Below are 23,705 nucleotides of genomic sequence, written 5' to 3'. Positions count from 1 at the left end.
GTCCCGTTAGGCTAGGCTATGCTAGTCAGCTTTTTTGATGAGGAGGATCCCGGATCCGGGAGGGAGACTCTTTAGAGGAGGCAGGGGCGTGCGACAATGCTGCTGCAGGTATGTAACAATTGTTGCTTTGCAGCTCTGCTTTCAGTAAATTGTTACACTGTTTATAGCAAGGTGAGATTTAGTTTGAGTAATACGTTTATTACGGTGAGTGAGTTGCATTACATCCTTATACGTGCAACATACGCAATGAGTTTATAATCAGGAAAAACAATTCATTGTGTCTTATGGTTTATAGTGCATTGTGGAATTTACATACAGTACACAACACATACCTATTGCATTCTTGTGAACAGTAGGGTAAAGATGGTTCTCTTCTGAAGTGTGAATTGGTATACATCTTTCCCCTTCTCGCTTAGGTGCTCCTTTCATTGAGTAGTCTTCAGAACAGGGGGACTCTTCTGGGAGTAGTGATGAAGGGACCATGGACAAGGGGACGGCACCAACAGCAGAGAGGGTAGTGGAAAGTGAGAGCAGGATGAAGCATCTGTTTGGGTTTGAGAAGGAGGACTTGACCTCCTGGCATCACCTGGTGTATCTCCTAAACCGCCCGACTGACCCTGCTTCTCTGGGCATCTTCCACTTCCTGTTTGGTGAGCTGTCAGGCTCACCCATATGTAAAATATATGCACGCATGACTAAGTCGCTTTTGAGAAAACCGTCTGCTAAATGAAAGATATTATCATCTTCTGTCTCTTCCCCTGTCTCTGTCCTGCAGGCATGATAATGACAATGTGTGCCGCTTCCCTCTCTTCAACTTCCTGCAGCTGCTGCCTCTTGATTATATGTACCTGGTCTATGTGGTGATGCTCTTTGGTAGGTCAAGTTCTGATTCAGTGATTAGAACAGCAACTGTATGCTGTCCCCTTTGTGTGTGTGTGTTTTAATGAGAGCATCAATGTTCAATTTCCATGTTTGTGTCTTCTTTATAGGTGCTGTGGGAATCATGCTGGGCTGTTTCTACCGCCTCTCCTGTCTCATGTTCATATCCACCTACTGGTACATCTTCTTCCTGGACAAAACAGCATGGAACAACCACTCTTACCTTTACGGCCTCATTGGCTTCCAGCTGACATTCATGGACGCCAACAGATATTGGTGAGTAGTTCATCTCTTATGAAACCATTGTACTAAAGAGTTGTTAGGTATAATATATTTGGTTAATTGACATTCTTTTTTTTCAGTATCTTTCTGTGTGTGTGTGTGTGTGTGTGTGTGTGTGTGTGTGTGTGTGTGTGTGTGTGTGTGTGTGTGTGTGTGTGTGTGTGTGTGTGTGTGTGTGTGTGTGTGTGTGTGTGTGTGTGTGTGTCAGTGAATGCACACTTATGTACATACAGTACCAGTCAAAAGTTTGGACACACCTACTCATTCAAGGGTTTTTCTTTATCTTTACTACTTTCTACACTGTAGAATAATAGTGAAGATATCAAAACTATGAAATAACACATATGGAATTATATAGTAACCAAAAAAGTGTTAAACAAAAAATATATTTTTATTCTTCAAAGAAGCAACCCTTTGCCTTGATGACAGCTTTGCACACTTTGCATTCTCTCAACCAGCTTCACCTGGAATGCTTTTCCAACAGTCTTGAAGGAGTTCCCACATATGCTGAGCACTTGTTGGCTGCTTTTCCTTCACTCTGCGGTCCAACTTATCCGAAACCATCTAATTTCAGTTGAGGTCGGGTGATTGGAGGCCAGGTCATCTGATGCAGCACCAGATGGGATGGCGTATCGCTGCAAAATGCTGTAGTAGCCATGCTGGTTGAATGTGCCTTGAATTCTAAATTAATCACAGACGGTGTCACCAGCAAAGCACCCCCACCCCATCACACCTCCTCCTCCATGCTTCACGGTGGGAACCACACATACGGAGATCATCCGTTCACCTAGTCTGCGTCTAACAAAGACACGGCGGTTGGAACCAAAAATCTCAAATTTGGAATAATGTCCATTGCTCCTGGGTTTCTTGGCCCAAGCAAGTCTCTTCTTCATATTGGTGTCCTTTAGTAGTGGTTTCTTTGCAGCAATTCGACCTGATTCACGCAGTCTCCTCTGAACAGTTGATGTTGAGATGTGTCTGTTACTTGAACTCTGTGAAGAATTTATTTGGGCTGCAATTTCTGAGGCTGGTAACACTTGATGGTTTTGGCGAATGCACTTGAATAAACTTTAAAAGTTCTTGACATTTCCGGATTGACTGACCTTCATGACTTAAAGTAATGATGGACTGTCGTTTCTCTTTGCTTATTTGAGTTGTTCTTGCCATAATATGTACTTGGTCTTTTACCAAATAGGGCTATCGTCTGTATACCATCCCTACCTTGTCACAACACAACTGATTGGCTTAAACGCATTAATTAACTTTTAACAAGGCACACCTGTTAATTGAAATGCATTCCAGGTGACTAGCTCATGAAGTTGGTTGAGAGAATGCCAAGAGTGTGCAAAGCTGTCATCAAAAAGTAGCCACCTTTTTCCATATGTGTTATTTCATAGTTTTGATATCTTCACTATTATTCTATAATCTAGAAAATAGTCAAAATAAAGAAAAACCCTTGAATGAGTAGGTGTGTCCAAACCTTTGACTGGCACTGTATATTATTATTTTCAGGTCAATAGATGGATTACGTAATCCTAAGAAAAAGAATGCCCAAGTGCCACTTTGGAACTATACTCTTCTGAGGTTTCAGGTCTGTGCCAAATTCATTATATTGAATCCATGGAAACTTGTCTTCATCACTACTCTATTAAGCGTATCTGCCTAATTACATGTGTGTGATAAACTTTTAGGATGCTCCTATAATATGAATATCTTGATATATGTCCTTGGCAGATTTTCATAGTATACTCCATTGCTGGAATCAAGAAATTGGATGCAGACTGGGTGGGGGGATATTCTATGTCATACTTGGCACACCATTGGCTTTTTTGACCCTTTCAGGTTAGTTAAACAGGGCCCTGCTCTGTCATGTTTTGCGCGGCTTATCAAACTGCCCCAATCTCACAAGATTGTATGGGTTTTATCCTGTGTGTCTGTCCCACAGGATGATTCTGCCTAATGAAATGGTGAGTCTACTGGTTGTCCATGGAGGTGGTCTTTGTCTGGATCTGTCTGCCGGCTATCTGCTGTTTTTCGACGCTACACGCCCTTTTGGCATTTTCTTTGTCAGTTACTTTCACTGTATGAATTCCCAACTCTTCAGCATCGATGAGAACCCATTGATTAATTGTATTTAGTTATCAAAACGAATGATCAAATATTATAATTCAAACTACAAAATCCATGAGGGCTGCTTGTAATTACTAAGCCTCGTCATTAAACGATTGCATTGATAAGTATTTCCTTATCACTTACCTTTTTAAAATGTATTTAACCTTTATTTAACTAGGCAAGTCAGTTAAGAACAAATTCTTATTTACAATGACGGCCTAACCTAATGCAAGCAGTCTCCTGTGACCCAGAAAGCATTTTCAAAGCTATCTTTTCTATAATGATCCACTATTTAAGTAAATCTATAATCCCCTATTGATCACATTGTCCTTTATTTTATCTCCAGGTATGTTTGCCTACACCATGCTGGCCACGAGTCCTCTCTTCTGCTACCCCGACTGGCCCAGGAACTTCTTTAGTCGCTTCCCAGAGTTCCTCAGGCCAGAGCTGCCGCTCACGTCTCCTCCCCCACAGCCCAGCATCTCCTGTGTTTACCCAGAGACCCAAAACACCTCTACAGGATCCACTCTGCCCCCAAGGCCTCTAAAACACGGTTTAAACACAAGCTGGCAACTCTGTTCACCATTCTTTACCTGGCTGAACAGTTCTTCCTGCCTTACTCTCACTTCATCACACAGGTACTACTCCTGTAGAAATGGAGGATGAGTTTGTGATAAACTTGTAGTCCTTTCCATGTATTGAATTAAGAAAAAGCCCTGATTTGAATGTCACAGTTGGGAGTCACTGTGTGTACCACTGTCAGCTAAAGTTATTTCCCAACTCTACGGGTTACCAGAATAATTGCTCAATCAGTGTCAACACTGCTATCCGTCAGCGCCAAACAGTAGTGTAGACTAGCTTGAGTCAGCAGAACGATGGGAGTTGCAGAGGGGTGTGGAAGGAGGCTTTGTAGAAGTAAAACTGATCCATAAATCCTGCTGTCCTGATCTGGAGTGCAGTTTTGTTTTTTATTTTTATTTTACCTGTATTTAATTAGGCAAGTCAGTTAAGAACAAATTCTTATTTTCAATGACGGCCTAGGAACAGTGGGTTAACTGCCTTGTTCAGGGGTAGTAGAAAGGGATCTTATACTGTCCCTTTTGATATTCCTTATATACAGTTGAAGTCAGAAGTTTACATACACCTTCGCCAAATACATATAAAGTCAGTTTTTCATAAATCCTGACATTTAATCCTAGTAAAAATTACCGGTTTTAGGTGTTAGGATCACCACTTTATTTTAAGAATGTGAAATGTCAGAATAATGGTAGAAGGAATGATTTATCTCAGCTTTTATTTATTTCATCACACTGCCAGTGGGTCAGAAGTTTACATGCACTCAATTCGTTTTTGGTAGCATTGCCTTAAACAATTTAAACTTGGGTCAAACGTTTTGGGTAGCCTTCCACAAGATTCCCACAATAAGTTGAGTGAATTTTGGCCCATTCCTCCTGACAGCCGGTGTAATTGAGTCAGGTTTTTAGGCCTCCTTGCTTTTTCAGTTCTGCCCACAAATGTTCTATAGGATTGAGGTCAGGGCTTTGTGATAGCCACTCCAGTACCTTGACTTTGTTGTCCTTAAGCCATTTTGCCACAACTTTGGAAGTATGCTTGGGGTCATTGTCCATTTGGAAGACCCATTTGCAACCAAGCCTTATCTTCCTGACTGATGTCTTGAGATGTTGCTTCAATATATCTACAAAATTGTCCTTCCTCATGATGCCATCTATTTTGTGAAGTGCACCAGTCCCTCTCTCAGCAAGCACCCCCACATGATGCTGCCACCCCCTTGCTTCACAGTTGGGATGGTGTTCTTCGGCTTGCAAGCCTCCCCCTTTTTCCTCCAAACATAACGATGGTCATTATGGCCAAACGGTTCTATTTTTGTTTCATCAGACCAGAGGACATTTCTCCAAAAAGTACGATCTTTGTCCCTATGTGCAGTTGCAAACCGTAGTCTGGCTTTTTTATGACGGTTTTGGAGCGGTGGCTTCTTCCTTGCTGAGCGGCCTTTCAGGTTATGTTGATATAAGACGCGTTTTACTGTGGATATAGATACTTTTGTACCCGTTTCCTCCAGCATCTTCACAAGGTCCTTTGCTGTTGTTCTGGGATTGATTTGCACTTTTTGCACCAAAGTACGTTCATCTCTAGGAGAACTATTGCTTGTACAGATGAACGTGGTACCCCTTCAGGCGTTTGGAAATTGCTCCCAAGGATGAACCAGACTTGTGGAGGTCTACAATTTTTTTTTTGCAGGTTTTGGCTGATTTCTTTTGATTTTCCCATGATGTCAAGCAGAGAGTCACTGAGTTTGAAGGTAGGCCTTGAAATACATCCACAGGTACACCTCCAATTGACTCAAATTATGTCAATTAGCCTATCAGAAGCTTCTAAAGCCATGACATAATTTTCTGGAATTTTCCAAGCTGTTTAAAGGCACAGTCAACTTAGTGACAAGAAAATAGCTGTGCAGCAATGCTCCCCATTCAACCTGACAGAGCTTGAGAGGATCTGCAGAGAAGAATGGGAGAAACTCCCCAAATACAGGTGTGCCAAGCTTGTAGTGTCATACTCAAGAAGACTCGAGGCTGTAATCGCTGCCAAAGGTGCTTCAACAAAGTACTGAGTAAAGGGTATGAATACTTATGTAAATGTGATATTTCAGTTTTTAGCAACAAACAAAAAGTTTGTGCTTTGTCATTATGGGGTATTGTGTGTAGATTGATGAGGGAAAAAATATTTAATACATTTTAGAATAAGACTATTGTAACAAAATGTGGAAAAAGTCAAGGGGTCTGAATACTTTCCAAAGGCACTGTGTGTGTGTACATTGAGTATACAACAAATTAACAACACCTGCTCTTTCCAAGACACTGACCAGGTGAATCCATGATCCCTTATTGATGTCATTTGATATTTGCATCCACTTCAATCAGTGTAGGTGAAAGAGAGGAGACAGATGCACAAAAATCTTCTTTTTTTTTAACGTCTGCCATTCAAAGGGTGAATGGCCATGACATAAAATTGAAGTGCCTTTGAACTGGGTATGGTATTAGGTGCCAAACGCACCAGTTTGTGTCAAGAACTGCAGCGCTGCTGGGTTTTTCATGCTCAACAGTTTCCTGTGTGTAGGAAGAATGTTGGCTGAATGGACATCCAGCCAACTTGACACAAATGTGGGAAGAATTGGAGTCAACATGTGCCAGCATCTCTGTGGAACGCTTTCGACACCTTGTAGATTCCATGCCCCAATGAATTGAGGCTGTTCTGAGGGCCAAAGTGTGGGGGAGTGCAACTCAATATTCGGAAGGTGTTCCTAATGTTTGGTATATTCAGTGTGATATATACTGAACAAAAATATAAACACAACATGCAACAAGTTCAACAATTTTCCTGAGTTACAGTTCATATAAGAAAGTCAAAGCAGTATGCCACCTGCCTGAGACGCCACTTGCCTCACTACAACATCTCTGACCCAGAGATCTACTTTGACATCTGGGTGTCCATCAATGAACTCTTCCAACAACGCTACTACATGGCCTTTTTGTGATCTTTCACATCCTCCACATGGATAGAAATGTTCTTCGCAGTTTGGTCTTGAATTCTCTTTTCCCATCCGTTTAGGATTTTTGACCCCTGTGTGAACGTTGTGAAGGCAGACTGGTCACCATTTCGCCCAAATCCATGGCTCACACCTCTGCTGGTGGACCTCTCTCCCTGGAGGACCAAGTTTCAGGAGATCGAGGACTCTTTGGACAACCAGACAGAGAGTCTTCACCGCAGACTTCCCAGGTTCGGGGTCTCCCCCTCTCCCTCATTGTTTTCCATTGAGAGTAATTATATTTTAGTAATTTAGCAGACTCTTATCCAGAGCGACTTACAGTTAGTGCATTCATTTTAAGATAGCTAGGTGGGTCAACTACATCACAGACATAGTAAATAGACTTTTACTCAAGGTGAGTAAGGAGGGGGATTATTTAAGATTCTCTTTGAAGAGGTAGGGTTTGAGGTGCTTTCAGAAGATCGGCAGGGACTCAGCTGTCATAGCTTCACGGGGAAGCTGGTTCCACCATTGAGGTGCCAGGACAGAAAAGAGTTTGGACTGGGCTGAGCGGGAGCTGCCCTCCTGTAGGAATGGGAGGTCCAAGAGACCAGAGGTGGTGTAGGGTTGAGGGTGTAGGGTTTGAGCATAGCCTGAAGATAGGGAGTGGCAGTTCCTCTTGCTGCTCTGTAGGCAAGCACCATGGTCTTGTAGTGGATGCAAGCTTCGCCTGGAAGCCAGTGGAGTGTGCGGAGGAGCGGGGTGACATGGGAGAACCTGGGAAGGTTGAAAACCAGGAGGGCTGCAGCGTCCTGGATAAGTTGCAGGGGTTTGATGGCACAAGCTGGGATCCTGCAGGAGCGAGTCACTGCTTTGATGTTTGCAGAGAACGACAGGGTGTTGTCCAGGGTCACACCAAGGTTCTTTGCACACTCGGAGGCTGACACTGTGGAGTTGTCAATCGTGATGGAGAGGTCTTTGAGCGGGCAGGCCTTCCCCGGGTGGAAGAGCAGCTCCGTCTTGTCGAGGTTGAACTTGAGGTGGTGGGCCAACATCCAAGCTGAGATATCTGCCAGGCACGCAGATATGGGTGTCGCCACCTGGGTGTCAGAAGGGGGGAGAAGGAGAAAAGTAGTTGTGTCATCCTCATAGGAATGACAGGAGAGACCATGTGAGGATATGACGGAGCCGAGTGACATAGAATAGGAAAGGGCCAACATGGTGATTACTGATTCCTCACCCAAAGTACATTTCAATCCTAATCATGCATGTGTTGGTTCGTCTTTCCTCTAGGTCTCCACCTAGATAACTATGTCAGTGAGGACCTGGGCAACACTAGTGTGCAGGTGCTGCTGAATGTTGAGATAGTGGATGAGAAGAAGAACTACATGCTCCAACCTGGAGAGCAGAAGCAGGTATACTCCATCACCCTACCTGCTTCAGCCAGCCTGTAATAACACCCTTCAATGGATGACAGCTGTACTGTAGTCATTATAATGGTGTGGAACTTACTGCTAAACATAAGTTTCACATTCCAGTTGCCACGATGTTGCTAGGAGTACTCATTGTATGTGTGTGTGAGCAGCTTCCTGCTGTACACCTACCATAAGGTGTACACAGTGTCTGAGGAGCCGTCCTGCTACATGTACATCTACGGCAACACCACAGAGGCAGCGCTACAGAGGAACTTCACTAAGCTGTTTGAACTGCAGGAGCGGGTCCGCAACGGAACAGGTCAGGGCTTAAATATACAGCGCATTCGGAAAGTATTCAGACCCCTTCGCTTTTTCATCCTTACATCCTTATTCTGAAGTTGATTAAATAAATGTTCCTTAAAAATATACACGCTACCCCACAATGACAAAGCAAAACAGTTTTTTTGGTGACATTTTTGCTCCTTTATTAAAAATTAAAAACATACCTTATTTACGTAAGTATTCAGACCCTTTACTATGAGACTTGAAATTGAGCTCAGGTGCACCCTGTTTCCATTGATCATCCTTGAGATGTTTCTACAACTTGGAGTCTACCTGTGGTCAATTCAATTGATTTTGAATTGAGCCATGAGGTGGAAGGAATTGTCCGTAGAGTTCCGAGACGGGATGTGTCGAGGCACAGATCTGGGGAAGGGTAGCAAAACATTTCTGCAGCATTGAAGGTCCCCAAGAACACAGTGGCCTCCATCATTCTTAAATAAAATAAGTTTGGGACTACCAAGACTCTTCCTAGAGCTGGCCGCCTGGCCAAACTGAGCAATCGGGGTAGAAGGGCCTTGGTCAGGGAGGTGACCAAGAACCCGATGATCACTCTGATAGAGCTCCAGAGTTCCTCTGTGGAGATGGGAGAAACTTCCAGAAAGACAACCATCTCTGCAGCACTTCACTAATAAGGCCTTTATGGTAGAGTGGGCAGATGGAAGCCACTCCGCAGTAAAAGGCACATGACAGCCCGCTTGGAGTTTGACAAAAGGCACCTAAAGGACTCCCAGACCATGAGAAACAAGATTTAACTATTTGGCTTGAATGCCAAGCGTCACATCTGGAGGAAACCTGGCACCATCTCTACGGTGAAGCTCAGTGGTGGCAGCATCATGCTGTGGGGATGTTTTTCAGCGGCAGGGACTGGGAGACTAGTCAGGATCGAGGAAAAGATGAACGGAGCAAAGTACAGAGAGATCCTTGGTGAAAACCTGCTCCAAAGCACTCAGGACCTCAGACTGGGGTGAAGGTTCACCTTCCAACAGGACAACGACCCTAAGCACACAGCCAAGACAACGCAGGAGTGGCTTTGGGACAAGTCTCCGAATGTCATTGAGTGGCCCAGCCAGAGCCCAGATTTGAACCCGATCAAACATCTCTGGAGAGAGCTGAAAATAGCTGTGCATCAACGCTCCCCATCCAACCTGACAGAGCTTGAGAGGACCTGCAGAGACTAATGGCAGAAACTCCCCAAATACAGGTTTGTCAAGCTTGTAGCTAAATACCCAAGAAGACTCAAGGCTGTAATCGATGCCAAAGGTGCTTCAAAGTACTGAGTAAAGGGTCTGAATACTTATGTAAATAACATCTTTTTACATTTAAAAAAAAATACATTTCCAAAAATGTCTACAAACCTGTTTTTGCTTTGTTATTATGGGTTATTGTGTGTAGATTGATGAGGGGGAAAAAACTATTTAATTTAATCAATTTTAGAATAAGGCTGTAACGTAACAAAATGTGGAAAAAGTCAAGGGGTCTAAATACTTTCCGTATGCACTGTACACACAAATGGAACTAACACACACAATAGGAACTAGCACGCAACATAAAGGAAGTGCTAAGCCAGTGTTTCCCAACCCTGGTCCTCCTGTACCCCCAACAGTACACATGTTCGTTGTAGCCCTGTACAAACACATGTCATTCAACTCATTGAGGGCTTGATGATTAGTTGGCAAGTTGAATCAGGTGTGCTTGTCCAGGGTTATAATAAAATGTGTACTGTTGAGGGTACTGGAGGACTAGGGTTGGGAAACACTGTGCTAAGCTAACACATTGTCTTGCCCCCACAGAAACAGAGCCCCTGCCTCCAGAATTCCAGCCACTCATCACTGGAGACAACGATGAGGGGTCAGAGGTCAATGTGCCGGATCCCGTCGTCCGGCTGTTTCTACGCCAACAGTGACGAACTAAGGAAGTGAAGAAGCACAGGGAAGCCAACATGTTCGAAAGGCTGAACCGGTTTAATGTGAAAGTACTACATGCTGCGGCAAACGTGAGTGTTTTGTTTTCATTGCAACTACCAAAACCCATGACAAAGCTCGTACTTATGTCTGTATTTGTCTCAATGTCCTTGTCCACAAACAATTTCCCCATGAGGATTATAGTCATTATCCTGTCTTCTCTTAAACCCATGCGATTCCTCCACTTTCCACTGGTATCCTGCACCAGCTTGGCGCGTTTCTATGTTTTGTAGTAAAAAAGATAAAGATAAGCGTTTCCAATGACATCGGTATGCATCATATGATTTTAACCAATTGTCTACAAATTGGTTGTCACTTAACTTACCTTTTTTACTACAAAACATAGAAACGTGCCATTTTCACATACACTACATGACCAAAAGTACGTGGACACCTGCTCGTCGAACATCTCATTACAAAATCATGGGCATTAATATGGAGTTGATCCCCCTTTGCTGCTATAACAGCATCCACACTTCTGGGAAGGCGTTTCACTAGATGTTGGAACATTGCTGCAGGGACTTTCTTCCATTCAGCCACAAGAGCATTAGTGAGGTTGGGCAATTAGGTCTGGCTCAAAGTCGGCGTTCCAATCCATCCCAAAGGTGTTCGATAGAGTTGAGGTCAGGGCTCTGTGCAGGCCAGTCAAGTTTTCCACACCCATTCTCGACAAACCATTTCTGTATGGACCTCGCTTTGTGCACGGGGGCATTGTCATGCTGAAACAAGAAAGGGATTTCCCCAAACTGTTGCCACAAAGTTGGAAGCACATAATTGTTTATAATGTCATTGTATGCTGCAGCATTAATATTTCCCTTCACTGGAACTAAGGGTCCCGAACCATGAACAACAGCCCCAGACCATTATTCCTCCTCCACCAAACTATACCGTTGGCATTCGGGCAGCTGACTATGCATTCGGGCAGATGGCGTTCTCCTGGCATCCGCCAAACCCAGATTTGTCAGCCGGACTGCCAGATGATTCATCACTCCAGAGAACGCTTATCCACTGCTCCAGAGTCCAATGGTTGCGAGCTTTACACCACTCCAGCTTACGCTTGGCATGGTGATCTTAGGCTTGTGTGTGGCTGCTTTTGGCCATGTAGTGTATCTTAATACCTCTTAAGGATCTGACCCTTTTCTTAAATTTTCACCTAAAATGACATACCCAAATCTAACTGCCTGTAACTCAGGAACTGAAGCAAGGATATGCATATTCTTGATACCATTTGAAAGGAAACACTTTGAAGTTTGTAGAAATGTGAAATTAATGTAGGAGAATATAATACATTAAATCTGGTAAAAAATGTTTTCTTTTTTGCACCATCTTTGAAATGCAAGAGAAAGGCCATAATGTATTATTCTAGCCCATGCGCAATTTAGATTTTGGCCACTAGATAGCAGCAGTGCATGTGCAAAGTTTTAGACTGATCCAATGCACATCTGTTCAAAATGTTGTATCAAGACTGCCCAAATGTGCATTAATACATTTAAAGTTCATAATTGTGCACTCTCCTCAAACAATAGCATGGTGTTATTTCACTGTAATAGCTACTGTAAATTGGACAGTGCAGTTAGATTAACAAGAATTTAAGGTTTCTGACATCTATGTCCTGTGATTTTTTGTCGTTGTTACTTACAACCTTATGCTAATCACGTTAGCTCAACCGTGCCATGGGGGTGGGGGGACCGATCCCGTCAAGGTTAATGTTCGGATGGTGCTGGAGATGTTTAAAAATGTGGAAACCGAATTCTCTTTAATGTAGACATTAGCATTTTAGGAAGGAGTACATGTCATAGATTGTAAATATAAGGAACATATCTTTGAGGGTACCATGCGCTCTGTGTTGTAGGTTTCTGATGACAGCCATAGCTATGCGTAACCTGGCGGTGGGCCTCCCTCCTCTGGAGCAGCTGACCAGGGAAGTGGCCTTTTCCACCATGAAGGAACCAGAGACAGAGGCCAACCAGGAAGAGGTCGGCCACGATGAGCTCTAGGAGTATTGTTTGTGTGTGAGAAAATGTATTAGTAAATTAATGAATGTGTTTGAATGACAGTGAGAAGATGCTAGACTGCCAAAGGATTTTTGTAAAAGCCTGCATGGTGTTTGAAATTGTGCAGGGGCAAGTTTGAGTTACGACTGATCCTCCTGTTTTACAAAAAAAATACAGTCCAAAGTTGTTTAATTTTGCATATTGTCAGAAGTATCCATTTTTCATAAGTTAAATCCAACATGCACCTTCACAAAAGGTATCTCTTTGCTATGCCTAACTTTTAATGAGGTCATTTGATTGAGGGTAATCATTTTGTTTACTTGATAGGTACCTACACATAGCTAGCTAGAATAAAATGTGTTAACAAGAAATTCATTAAAAGACTTAAAAGCAATACAAATAAAGTTGTCAAGTAGTGGTGGAGCTGAACTTCATATGCTAGCTTTACTATGAGACAAATGACATTGTGCATTATGAAACCTATGGTAAATGTTTGACTTGTCACCATTTGCATTCCAAAATGCAGCTGGTACTTTTCTATGAACGTGAAACAAAATTCGCATTCTCAGTGTTTGAACTTGAACGCTCATGTATGTTTCAGATTTTGGGTAAACCTTAAACGGGTGAAATGAAAAAGTTTTATGAATATGTAGTCCACACAAATGCCAGGAAGTTTCACTCATTAGTTGAGAAAAAAAGAGAAACCGGTATTGAAGTGTCATGCTTTATTGCGGTCTGTCTTAATCATGATATTTTACAGATTACTGTGCTCTGCCTAAAGTGCTACAGTACAACGCCACAGTGTCTTTAATGGTAGGGTGTCATGGCACAAGATACATACTGTACAGGACATGCATATGCTATATACACAAGGAAGATACACAAAAAAAAAATTGGATTTGTTAACACCGGGCATGATTTTATCTCAGTTGAAGTGGACAGTTCTATACATGACTTAAACTAACCCAAGTTTACCTTTCATTTAACAAATTAAAAATTAGTCACCAGGGTCCACCTGGTCTCAATTCAGAGAACACATTGGATAGAAATAAAGGATGGCAGAGAATTCTAGTCAATAGAATGCCCAGACCATCCTCATATTTTAGAGTATCAACCATCCATAATTGTCTAACGAATGACAAGTGCAAAGTAATGTTAGACCAACTAAACTCTACAAAAAAAGTATCAACTGTGCATTACCATCAGTGGAACATTACAGCACCGCTAAGAGTTTACATCTGGAGAGCTTTAGTCGCATCAAAACTCTGGCATTTTAAAATGGCCCTTTGTTGTAGGTTTACAGCAGCAGCCCCACGTTCAAAAAGAGCAACAATGAACCACATTGTTCTTCTTTACAAGAGACACACACTCTAAGATAAAGGCAGACAAACAAAAGACATCTTATTACACAGACAAGTTCAGCTTCCCTTTTTATATTTCAGCTTTTTAACCAGCCGTTTGACGCACTTGATCGGTTGCCCTTCATTAATTCATAGCTAATATATAGAGTTAACCGTTTGACCTATTAAGGTTATTTCATCAACATATCACAGTGTAAAACTGTGAGGTCTCACCTTCATTTTAGGGAAATACCATTAGTAGATGCATACAGCCTGCCGGTCCATAAGGCTGAGTCTATATGCATATGCCTTAGCTCCATTTTCGTTAACGGGGTAGTGTACCTAATAAACTTTGAGTGTCAGTATAATATTAATTTTATATATCTGTATCCATTAATTTCTAGTGGATAGATCAAGAGAAAATAGCCTAGTTAATGAAAAAAAGCATATTTAATATTAAACACCAATGTTGTTCACTAAATTGATGGTTAACATTTAGGATAATCCTTGACAGCGTTGTCATAATTTTTTATTTTAAAGTGATCTTAGTTGATTATTTATTTTACATGTGATAAGGCCACACAGAAGGCCAGAGATTAGACACCTGTGATAATCTGATGTACCCAAATGGGCCACTAGATGTTTTGTAGTAGATTAAATAAAATCCTTGAAAATTACCAAATTCTGGTAGTTTACTGGTAACTTTTAAAATGTTCAGTAACATACCCTCCCTTTGCAACCATGATCATGATACAGTAGTGTTCATCTTTGAGTAACAATACTTCAGAAAACGCATCTCATCAACATATCCATTAATGCTGGGAAACAAACTACAAAATGACTATGAATAGATAAAAATTGTATATATCCACACACACACAACTATTAGAATAATGTTCACAAAATTGAGACGCTTACAAGTTGTACATTTCTGAATCATCCCTTTGTCGTCAAGAGTTAGTAGTAAGTCCTTCAAACTGGCATACAGTAACTCTACCTTGGTTGAAGGTCTGGGTAAAATATTCCATGTATCACTCCTTCTATGACAACATTTGAAAATGTATCTATGAGGAGAAAAAGGTCAAACTGATTTGTTCTATACAATATTATGGTTCCCCTTCAAATGATTAGCTATTGTATTTACATAATTAAATATTACACAAAGAGATCTCACTTTAATATTGCAACGATATTTATTGTCTATTCATGGGCAGTGTGAAGATGTGTAAAGATATGTTACCGTGGGTGGATGGGAGCAGGTAGGGGTCTCGCTGGTAGATCATGGTTGGCTGATGGGTCAGTTTACTACAGAGAGACCAGGAAGGAGAAGGATAAGGGGGTTAAGGATCACAAGCCTGATAAAGCCAGACCTCTGACAAAATTATGCCGAATAGTTAGCTATTTTGACATTATACTTTGGAATTAACCTACATCACAAACTACTATAAACTCAAACTATACAAAGGTAAAATCCACCCAAAACCACTAATTCCTTTAATTTACAGTGTTAAATAACACTAATATGTGAGAAGAATATTTTTTGAGAACAAATGTTTCATTTTGGCGTTATAACAAGGTTGGTAGAAGCATAAAATAAAAAAATCGCTGTGGAAATCCGTTGCAGCTCAAGTCGATTACAAAATCCACAATGCAATGCTCTCTATGAGCTAGCTAGCTAGAAAAAGTAGCTACACACAATATTACCAAAGACAATATCAGCATGTAACGGAGCTAGTTAGCTGTAAAATCGCCTAAACAAACTGCACTACCAATTTAGGAGTATACAATCTCACCATGTTCAACCTGCATTCCTATCACCTTTCTATAATATCTTTATAATATCTCTGGCAACTGCACCATACAATGCACCCTGGACTAAAGAAGCAGACAAATAGGAAAAATGTGCTAGACCCTCCATTAAATTACAAATATCTCGAGGTAGGAATATCACTAAAATATGGTCAATGGCTCATTTGAGAGAAGACATCTTCCCGAGTTATGACATCGGCCAGTATTGAAATTTGACAATGTATGATATAGGTTTTCGCAATCTAAAAGTCGTATTCCTATTAAGCTTCCAGTGTAGTGAGAGCAACTATTACGGTGCTACGTAATACCGGACGGATTTCTGCCTGTTGAACGGCAATAACACAGATACACATGAAAACATTAAATGACACAGGGAATTGATAGGAACAAATACAATATAACATTCAAAATGGATTAACCTTTCAAAATCACTTAACAAACCTTGACTCTTCAGATTCCATTTCAAATGACCTTTAATGAAAGAAAAACATACAAGATTCAGAATCAGTTTGGGGATTTTTACATAAAGGCATGAACTCTATTCTTGCGGAGAGGAGAGATGTTCTATATAGGGCACACTGTATAAAAACTCACCCACAACTTTCTGTTTTTGGCAGCGAGGGAAAGTGGCGGATGTTGAGGAAATCCAGGAATATTTTTGGGAGAACTTCATTCTCCATAATTATAGTCTGTTAAATAATGAACACAAGAAACAAAAGCAAATGGAAGAAAAAAATTAATTGTACCATTTTAATGAGCTGTATTGATACAAAATATGGGTTAGAGGAAATAGTCCGTGTAAACCTGTAGGTGTTTTCCATTACCTGTAGGTAGAGTTCCAGACCATGTCTTCTCTGCTCCAGAACTTTGGGAACCCAGTTCCGTACATGCTTAGAGGGGATCTCAGGCAGCTTTATGCTCTTCTTCAGCTGAAAGAAGCACATTTCAAATTGAGCATGGTTACAGGGCATGGATTAGGGTAGAGGAAAAATTCAAAGCCTAGCTCAAGCCTAATTCCAGCTATTATGATTTTCATATCCTTCACCCATAGACTAAGGCTATTCCACTAATTATCACCCCACTAACCTAGTCCAGCGGTATAACATTATTGACAATGATGGCTCAGTATATGTTCTGAAAGTATTGTGGGCTCCGTTCTTGCACCAGGAATATACACAAAAGTATGTGGAAATTAATGGATTTGGCAATTTTAGCCACACCCGTTGCTGACAGGTGTATAAAATTGAGCACAAAGCCATGCAATCTCCATAGACAAACATTGGCAGTAAAATGGCCTTACTGAAGAGTTCAGTGACTTTCAAAGTCGCACAGTCATAGGACGCCACCTTTCCAACAAGTCAGTTTGTCAAATTTCTGCCCTGCTAGAGCTGCCCCGGTCAACTGTAAGTCACTACCGAGTTCCAAGCTGCCTCTGGAAGCAACGTAAGCACAAGAACTGTTGTACATACTGGTATTAGAGGCTACGTGTTGTGTGGTCAGTGAGCAGGGTGTGTGCTGTATCTGCAGAGCGGACGTGATGGAACCGCTGATCCAGTCGTCTGACCTCTTCGTCATGCAGGTGGAGTCAAATCAAACTTTATTCATCACATGCACCGAATACAACAAGTGTAGACTTTACCGTGAAATGCTTACTTACAAGCCCTTAACCAACAGTGCAGTTCAAGAAGAAAATATTTACCAAGTAGACAAAAATAAAAAGTAATAATAAAAAGTAACACAATAAGAATAACGAGGCTACATACAGGGGGCACCGGTACCGAGTCAGTGGTACAGGCTAGTTGAGGTAATCTGTACATGCAGGTGGGGGCGAAGTGACTATGCATAGGTAACAAACAACCAGCAAATAGCAGCAGTGTACAAAGGGGGGGGGGGGGGGGTCAATGTAAATTGTCCGGTGGCAATTTTATGAATTGTTCAGCAGTCTTATGGCTTGGGGGTAGACGCTGTTGAGGAGCCTTTTGGTCCTAGACTTGGCGCTCCGGTACAGTTTGCCGTGCGGTAGCAGAAAAAACAGTCTATAGTGTGACTGGAGTCTCTGACAATTTTATGGGCTTTCCTCTGACACCGCCTATTATATAGGTCCTGGATGCTCTCGATGGTGCAGCTGTGGAACCTTTTGAGGATCTGGGGGCCCATGCCAAATCTTTTCAGTCTCCTGAGGGGGAAAAGGTTTTGTCGTGCCCCCTTCACGACTGTCTTGGTGTGTTTGGACCTTGATAGTTTGTTGGTGATGTGGACACCAAGGAACTTGAAACTCTCAACCCGCTCCAGTACAGCTCCGTCGATGTTAATGGGGGCCTGTTCGGCCCTCCTTTTCCTGTAGTCCACGATCAGCTCCTTTGTCTTGCTCACATTGAGGGAGAGGTTGTTGTCCTGGCACCACACTGCCAGTTCTCTGATCTCCTCCCTATAGGCCATCTCATCGTTGTCAGTGATCAGGCCTACCACTGTTGTGTCGTCATCAAACTTAATGATGGTGTTGGAGTCGTGTTTGGCCACGCAGTCGTGGGTGAACAGGGAATACAGGAGGGAACAAAGTACACACCCCTGAGGGGCCCCGGTGTTGAGGATCAGTGTGGCAGACGTGTTGTTGCCTACTATTACCCCCTGGGGGCGGCTCGTCAGGAAGTACAGGATCCAGTTGCAGAGGGAGGTGTTTAGTCCCAGAGTCCTTAGCTTAGTGATGAGCTTCGTGGGCACTATGGTGTTGAACGCTGAGCTGTAGTCAATGAACAGCATTCTCACATTGGTGTTCCTTTTGTCCAGGTGAGAAAGGGCAGTGTGGAGTGTGATTGAGATTGCGTCATCTGTGGATCTGTTGGGGCGGTATGCGAATTGGAGTGAGTCTAGGGTGTCCGGGAGGATGCTGTTGATGTGAGCCATGACCATCCTTTCAAATTACTTCATGGCTACCGACATGAGTGCCACAGGGCGGTAATCATTTACGCAGGTTACCGTCGCTTCCTTGGGCACAGGGACTGCTTGAAACATGTAGGTATTACAGACTCGGTCAGGCAGAGGTTGAAAATGTCAGTGAAGACACTTGACAGTTGGTCCGCGCATGCTTTGAGTACACGTCCTGGTAATCTGTCTGGCCCAGCAGCTTTGTGAATATTGACCTGTTTAAAGGTTTTGTTCACATCGGCTACCGAGAGCTTTATCAGTCATCCAGAACAGCTGGTGCTTTCGTGCATGCTTCAGTGTTGCTTGCCTCGAAGAGAGCATAACAGGCATTTATCTCATCTGGTAGGCTCGCGACACTGGGCAGCTCACGTCTGGATTTCCCTTTGTAGTCTGTAATAGTTTTCAAGCCCTGCCACATCCGACGAGCGTCAGAGCCGGTGTAGAAGGATTCAATCTTAATTTTGTATTGACGCTTTGCTTGTTTGATGGTTCGTCTGAGGGCATAGCGGGATTTCTTATAAACTTCTGGATTAGTCTCCCGCTCTTTTAAAACGGCAGCTCTAGCCTTTCACTTGATGCAGATGTTGCCTGTAATCCCCATGGCTTCTGGTTGGGATATGTACGTACAGTCACTGTGGGGACGTGGTCGTTGATGCTCTTATTGATGAAGCCGATGACTGAGGTGGTGTATTCCTCAATGCCATTGGATGAATCCCGGAACATATTCCAGTCTGTGCTAGCAAAACAGTCCTGTAGTGTAGCATCTGCGTCATCTGACCACTTCCATATTTAGCGAGTCACTGGTACGTCCTGCTTTAGTTTTTGCTTGTAAGCAGGAATCAGGAGGATAGAATTATGGCCATATTTGCCAAATGGAGGGCAGGGGAGAGCCTTGTATGCATCTCTGTGTGTGGAGTAAAGGTGATCTAGATTTCTTTCCCCCCTGGTTGCACATGTGACATGCTGGTAAAGATTTGGTAAAACTGCATTAAAGTTCCCGGCCACCAGGAGCGCCGCTTCTGGGTGAGCATTTTCTTCTTTGCTTATGGCTTTATAGAGTTGGTTGAGAGCGGTCTTAGTGCCAGCTTCGTTTTGTGGTGATAAATAGACGGCTACGAATAATACAGTTGAGAACTCTCTTGGTAGATAATGTGGTCTACAGCTTATCATAAGGTACTCTACCTCAGGTGAGCAGTACCTCGAGACTTCTTTAATATTAGACATCGCGCACCAGCTGTTATTGACAAAAAGACACACACCCCCACCCCTCGTCTTACCAGAGGTAGCGTCTCTGTTCTGCCGGTGCATGGGAAATCCTGCTAGCGCTATATTGTTCGTATCTTCATTCAGCCATGTCTCGGTGAAACATAAGATGTTACAGTTTTTAAATGTCCTGTTGGTAGGACAATCTTAATTGTAGGTCATCAATTTTATTTTCCAATGATTGCACGTTAGCGAGAAGAATGGAAGGCAGTGGGAGTTTACTCGTTCGCCTCCGGATTCTCAGAAGGATGCCCGATCTGCGTTCTCTTTTCCCGGCGTCTTTTCTTCACGCAAAAGGCGTGGTTCCAGTGAAAGCAGGATATCCTTCTCGTCAGACTCGTTAAAGGAAAAAGTTTCTTCCAGTCCGCGGTGAGTAATCACTTTCTGATGTCCAGCAGTTCTTTTCGGTCATAAGAGACGGTAGCAGCAACATTGTGTACACAATAAGTCAAAAAATAAGTTACGCAAAAAATATTACAAATAGCACAATTGGTTGGTAGAATGTAAAACGTCAGCCATGTTCTTCGGGGCCATCTTAGAATGGCGTGTTGTTATTGTGAAGTGGAAACATCTAGGAGCAACAACGGCGAAGTGATAGGCCACACAAGCTCACAGAACGGGACCGCCGAGTGCTGAAGTGCGTAGAAATCATCTGTCCTCAGTAGCAACACTCACTACCGAGTTCCAAACTGCCTCTGGAAGCAACGTCTGCACAAGAACTGTTCATCGGGAGCTTCATGAAATGGGTTTCCATGGCCGAGCAGCCATGCGCAATGCCAAGCGTCGGCTGGAGTGGTGTAAAGCTCGCCACCATTGCAGTGGAAAAGCGTTCTCTGGACTGATGAATCATTCACCATCTGGGTTTGGCGGATGCCAGGAGAATGGTACCTGCCCCAATGCATAGTGCCAACTGTAAAGTTTGGTGGAGGAGGATTAATGATCTGGGGCTGTTTTTCATGGTTTGGGCTAGGGCCTTAGTTCCAGTGAAGGGAAATCTTAACGCTACAGCATACAATGACATTCTAGACGATTCTGTGCTTCCAACATTGTGGCAACAGTTTGGGGAAATCCCTTTCAGCATGACAATGCCCCTGTGCACAAAGCGAGGTCCATACAGAAATGGTTTGTCAAGATCGGTGTTGAAGAACTTGACTTGCCTGCACAGAGCCCTGACCTCAACCCCATCGAACACCTTTGGGATAAATTGGAACGCCGACTGCGCCCAATATCAGTGCCCAACCTCACTAATGCTCTTCTGGCTGAATGGAAGCAAGTCCCCGCAGCAATGTTCCAGCATCTAGTGGAGAGCCTTCCCAGAAGAGTGGTGGCTGTTATAGCAGCAAAGGGGAGACCAACTCCCTATTAATCCCCCATGATTTTGTAATGAGATGTTCAACAAGCTGGTGTCCACATACTTTTGGTCATGTAGTGCAAGTCAGTGGTACACAAACTCACTATTTTATGCAGATTATGGAATTCACTGTAGCGTTTCTCCACTGTATGCTGTCTACCATTCATTAGCACCTCAATTTTAAAGACCTGGTGATGAAAAGAAACAGTCATCACGGTTAGGAAATGTGAACGTACAGAGAGATATGCCTTGAATCAATTCACAATCGACAGTCATGGCCATTTAAAACAAAACTTTTCAACAAAATACATTAATTACACCAAACTGCTCTTTAGTGACTTTGCTATCAAGGAAAACAACCGGGAGGTCAGGGAACGTGTTGAAACATCAATCAACTGCTTTAACACGTTCCCTGACCTCCCGGTTGTTTTCCTTGATAGCAAAGTCACTAAAGAGCAGTGTTATCGTCAAAAACGTTTTTACTGTCTGTAAAATTGGTGAAATGGAATGGATCGCGCCAACCGGGTCTTCTCTACTCTCACTCGGTTTAGTCACGTCAAATAAACGTTAGTTGGCAGCATTGGTTGACAGTTTGGCTTGAGAGTCGCTAACAATACTCAAAGTTAATAAATATGCTATTGGTTTGTTTTCAACCATTTGTTGCAAATTTGCAATGTTAGCTATGATTGTTGTTTTGCGGAGGCTTACTGGTGAATACATTCAAGATCTTACCGTGTACCCTTTCTCCATCGGATTGTCCTCTGAGCGGAACGATGGAATGGAAATCCTGACGTTATGCATTTTGGCAAAACAAACCCGAACCTAAATGCATAAAATCCTGAGTTATATATTAACTTGCAGACACATAGGGAGGCTTTGGTAGCTAGCCACGGCTAGCGTTGGAATGGATTCTTCTTCTTGTTTCTGTAGAGTATGGAAGTGGCAAAAAAGTCACACTACTCCCATCTACTGGGGTGGAAAGTTATTACAAGGCGAGACTACTCTAAAATCAATCAACTGCGTGAAAACCTGCTTAAAAATCAATATTTTTGAAAAACAAAATCACAATGAATGTCACAATTATTTATTCAAGTAGATTTCCTGGAATACATCAAAACGTTGCAGCTATATCTTCTTTCATTGCATAAATATCAAACAAAACAGGATAAAAGAGACCGCTAGCAGACTAACCATAAGCACAAGCATTTCACAACACAAATAATGTTTTAGAGCACGGGCGCAGTATGTACTTGCTTATATCTAATAATTTTAAAACCCTTTGGGTCATACAAATAATCTAAAGTGACCTTGAATTTAAGTTGTAAACATACAGTTGAAGTCGGAGGTTTACATACACTTAGGTTGGAGTCATTAAAACTAATTTTTCAACCACTCCACAAATTTCTTGTCAACAAACTATAGTTTTGGCAAGTCGGTTAGGACATCTACTGAGTGCATGACACAAGTCGTTTTTCCAACAATTGTTTACAGACAGATTATTTCACTTATAATTCACTGTATCACAATTCCAGTGGGTCAGAAGTTTACATACACTAAGTTGACTGTGCCTTTAAAAACAGCTTGGAAAATTCCAGAAAATTATGTCATGGCTTTAGAAGCTTCTGATAGGCTAATTGACATAATTTGAGTCAATTGGAGGTGTACCTGTGGATGTATTTCAAGGCCTACCTTCAAACTCAGTGCCTCTTTGCTTGACATCATGGGAAAATCAAAAGAAATCAGCCAAGACCTCAGAAAAAAAATGGTATACCTCCACAAGTCTGGTTCATCCTTGGGAGCAATTTCCAAACACCTGAAGGTACCACGTTCATCTGTACAAACAGTAGTACGCAAGTATAAACACCATGGGACCACGCAGCCATCATACCGCTCAGGGAGGAGATGCGTTCTGTCTCCTAGAGATGAACGTACTTTGGTGCGAAAAGTGCAAATCAATCCCAGAACAACAGCAAAGGACCTTGTGAAGATGCTGGAGGAAACGGGTACAAAAGTATCTATATCCACAGTAAAACAAGTCCTATATCGACATAACCTGAAAGGCCGCTCAGCAAGGAAGAAACCACTGCTCCAAAACCGCCATAAAAAAGCCAGACTACGGTTTGCAACTGCACATGGGGACAAAGATCATACTTTTTGGAGAAATGTCCTCTGGTCTGATGAATCTAAAATATAACTGTTTGGCCATAATGACCATCGAGGAAAAGGGGGCAGGCTTGCAAGCCGAAGAACACCATCCCAACCGTGAAGCAAGGGGGTGGCAGCATCATGTTGTGGGGGTGCTTTGCTGTGAGAGGGACTGGTGCACTTCACAAAATAGATGGCATCATGAGGAAGGAGAATTATGTGGATATATTGAAGCAACATCTCAAGGCATCAGTCAGGAAGTTGAAGCTTGGTTGCAAATGGGTCTTCCAAATGGACAATGACCCCAAGCATACTTCCAAAGTTGTGGCAAAGTCAAGGTATT

General features: G+C 42.5%; 1 protein-coding gene and 2 pseudogenes across 1 annotated transcript; 2 read left to right on the top strand and 1 right to left on the bottom strand.

The window, feature by feature from the left end:
• The first annotated feature begins 426 nt into the window (after window positions 1-426).
• Window positions 427-5,049, top strand: LOC139543892 (vitamin K-dependent gamma-carboxylase-like; annotated as a pseudogene).
• Window positions 5,050-5,185: 136 nt separating this feature from the next.
• LOC139543893 (vitamin K-dependent gamma-carboxylase-like) lies at window positions 5,186-12,933 on the top strand (annotated as a pseudogene).
• A 306-nt stretch (window positions 12,934-13,239) lies between these two features.
• LOC139543894 (sorting nexin-24-like) lies at window positions 13,240-22,153 on the bottom strand. The gene is made up of 7 exons (XM_071350403.1): window positions 21,950-22,153; window positions 21,322-21,405; window positions 16,503-16,607; window positions 16,273-16,367; window positions 16,120-16,149; window positions 15,110-15,174; window positions 13,240-14,933 (listed from the first exon to the last, which is right to left on the bottom strand). The coding sequence occupies exons 1-7, from the start codon at window positions 22,016-22,018 to the stop codon at window positions 14,863-14,865; spliced, it is 519 nt and encodes a 172-aa protein (XP_071206504.1). The 5' UTR covers window positions 22,019-22,153; the 3' UTR covers window positions 13,240-14,862.
• Window positions 22,154-23,705: the final 1,552 nt, after the last annotated feature.

Source organism: Salvelinus alpinus, chromosome 18 (assembly GCF_045679555.1).
Source record: "Salvelinus alpinus chromosome 18, SLU_Salpinus.1, whole genome shotgun sequence".
NCBI classification, from domain to species: Eukaryota; Metazoa; Chordata; class Actinopteri; order Salmoniformes; family Salmonidae; genus Salvelinus; species Salvelinus alpinus.
The sequence above is the reverse complement of the archived record's forward strand: the minus strand, read 5'-3'. Positions and strand labels throughout refer to the sequence as shown.

Coding starts and splice junctions, on each gene's coding strand:
- LOC139543894 (XM_071350403.1), bottom strand. CDS start 22,018: ATGCATAACGTCAGGATTTCCATTCCATCGTTCCGCTCAGAGGACAAT. Junction 16,368..16,502: donor GTCTGGAACTCTACCTACAG/GTAATGGAAAAC, acceptor ATTATTTAACAG/ACTATAATTATGGAGAATGA. Junction 16,150..16,272: donor CCAAAAACAGAAAGTTGTGG/GTGAGTTTTTAT, acceptor CTTTCATTAAAG/GTCATTTGAAATGGAATCTG.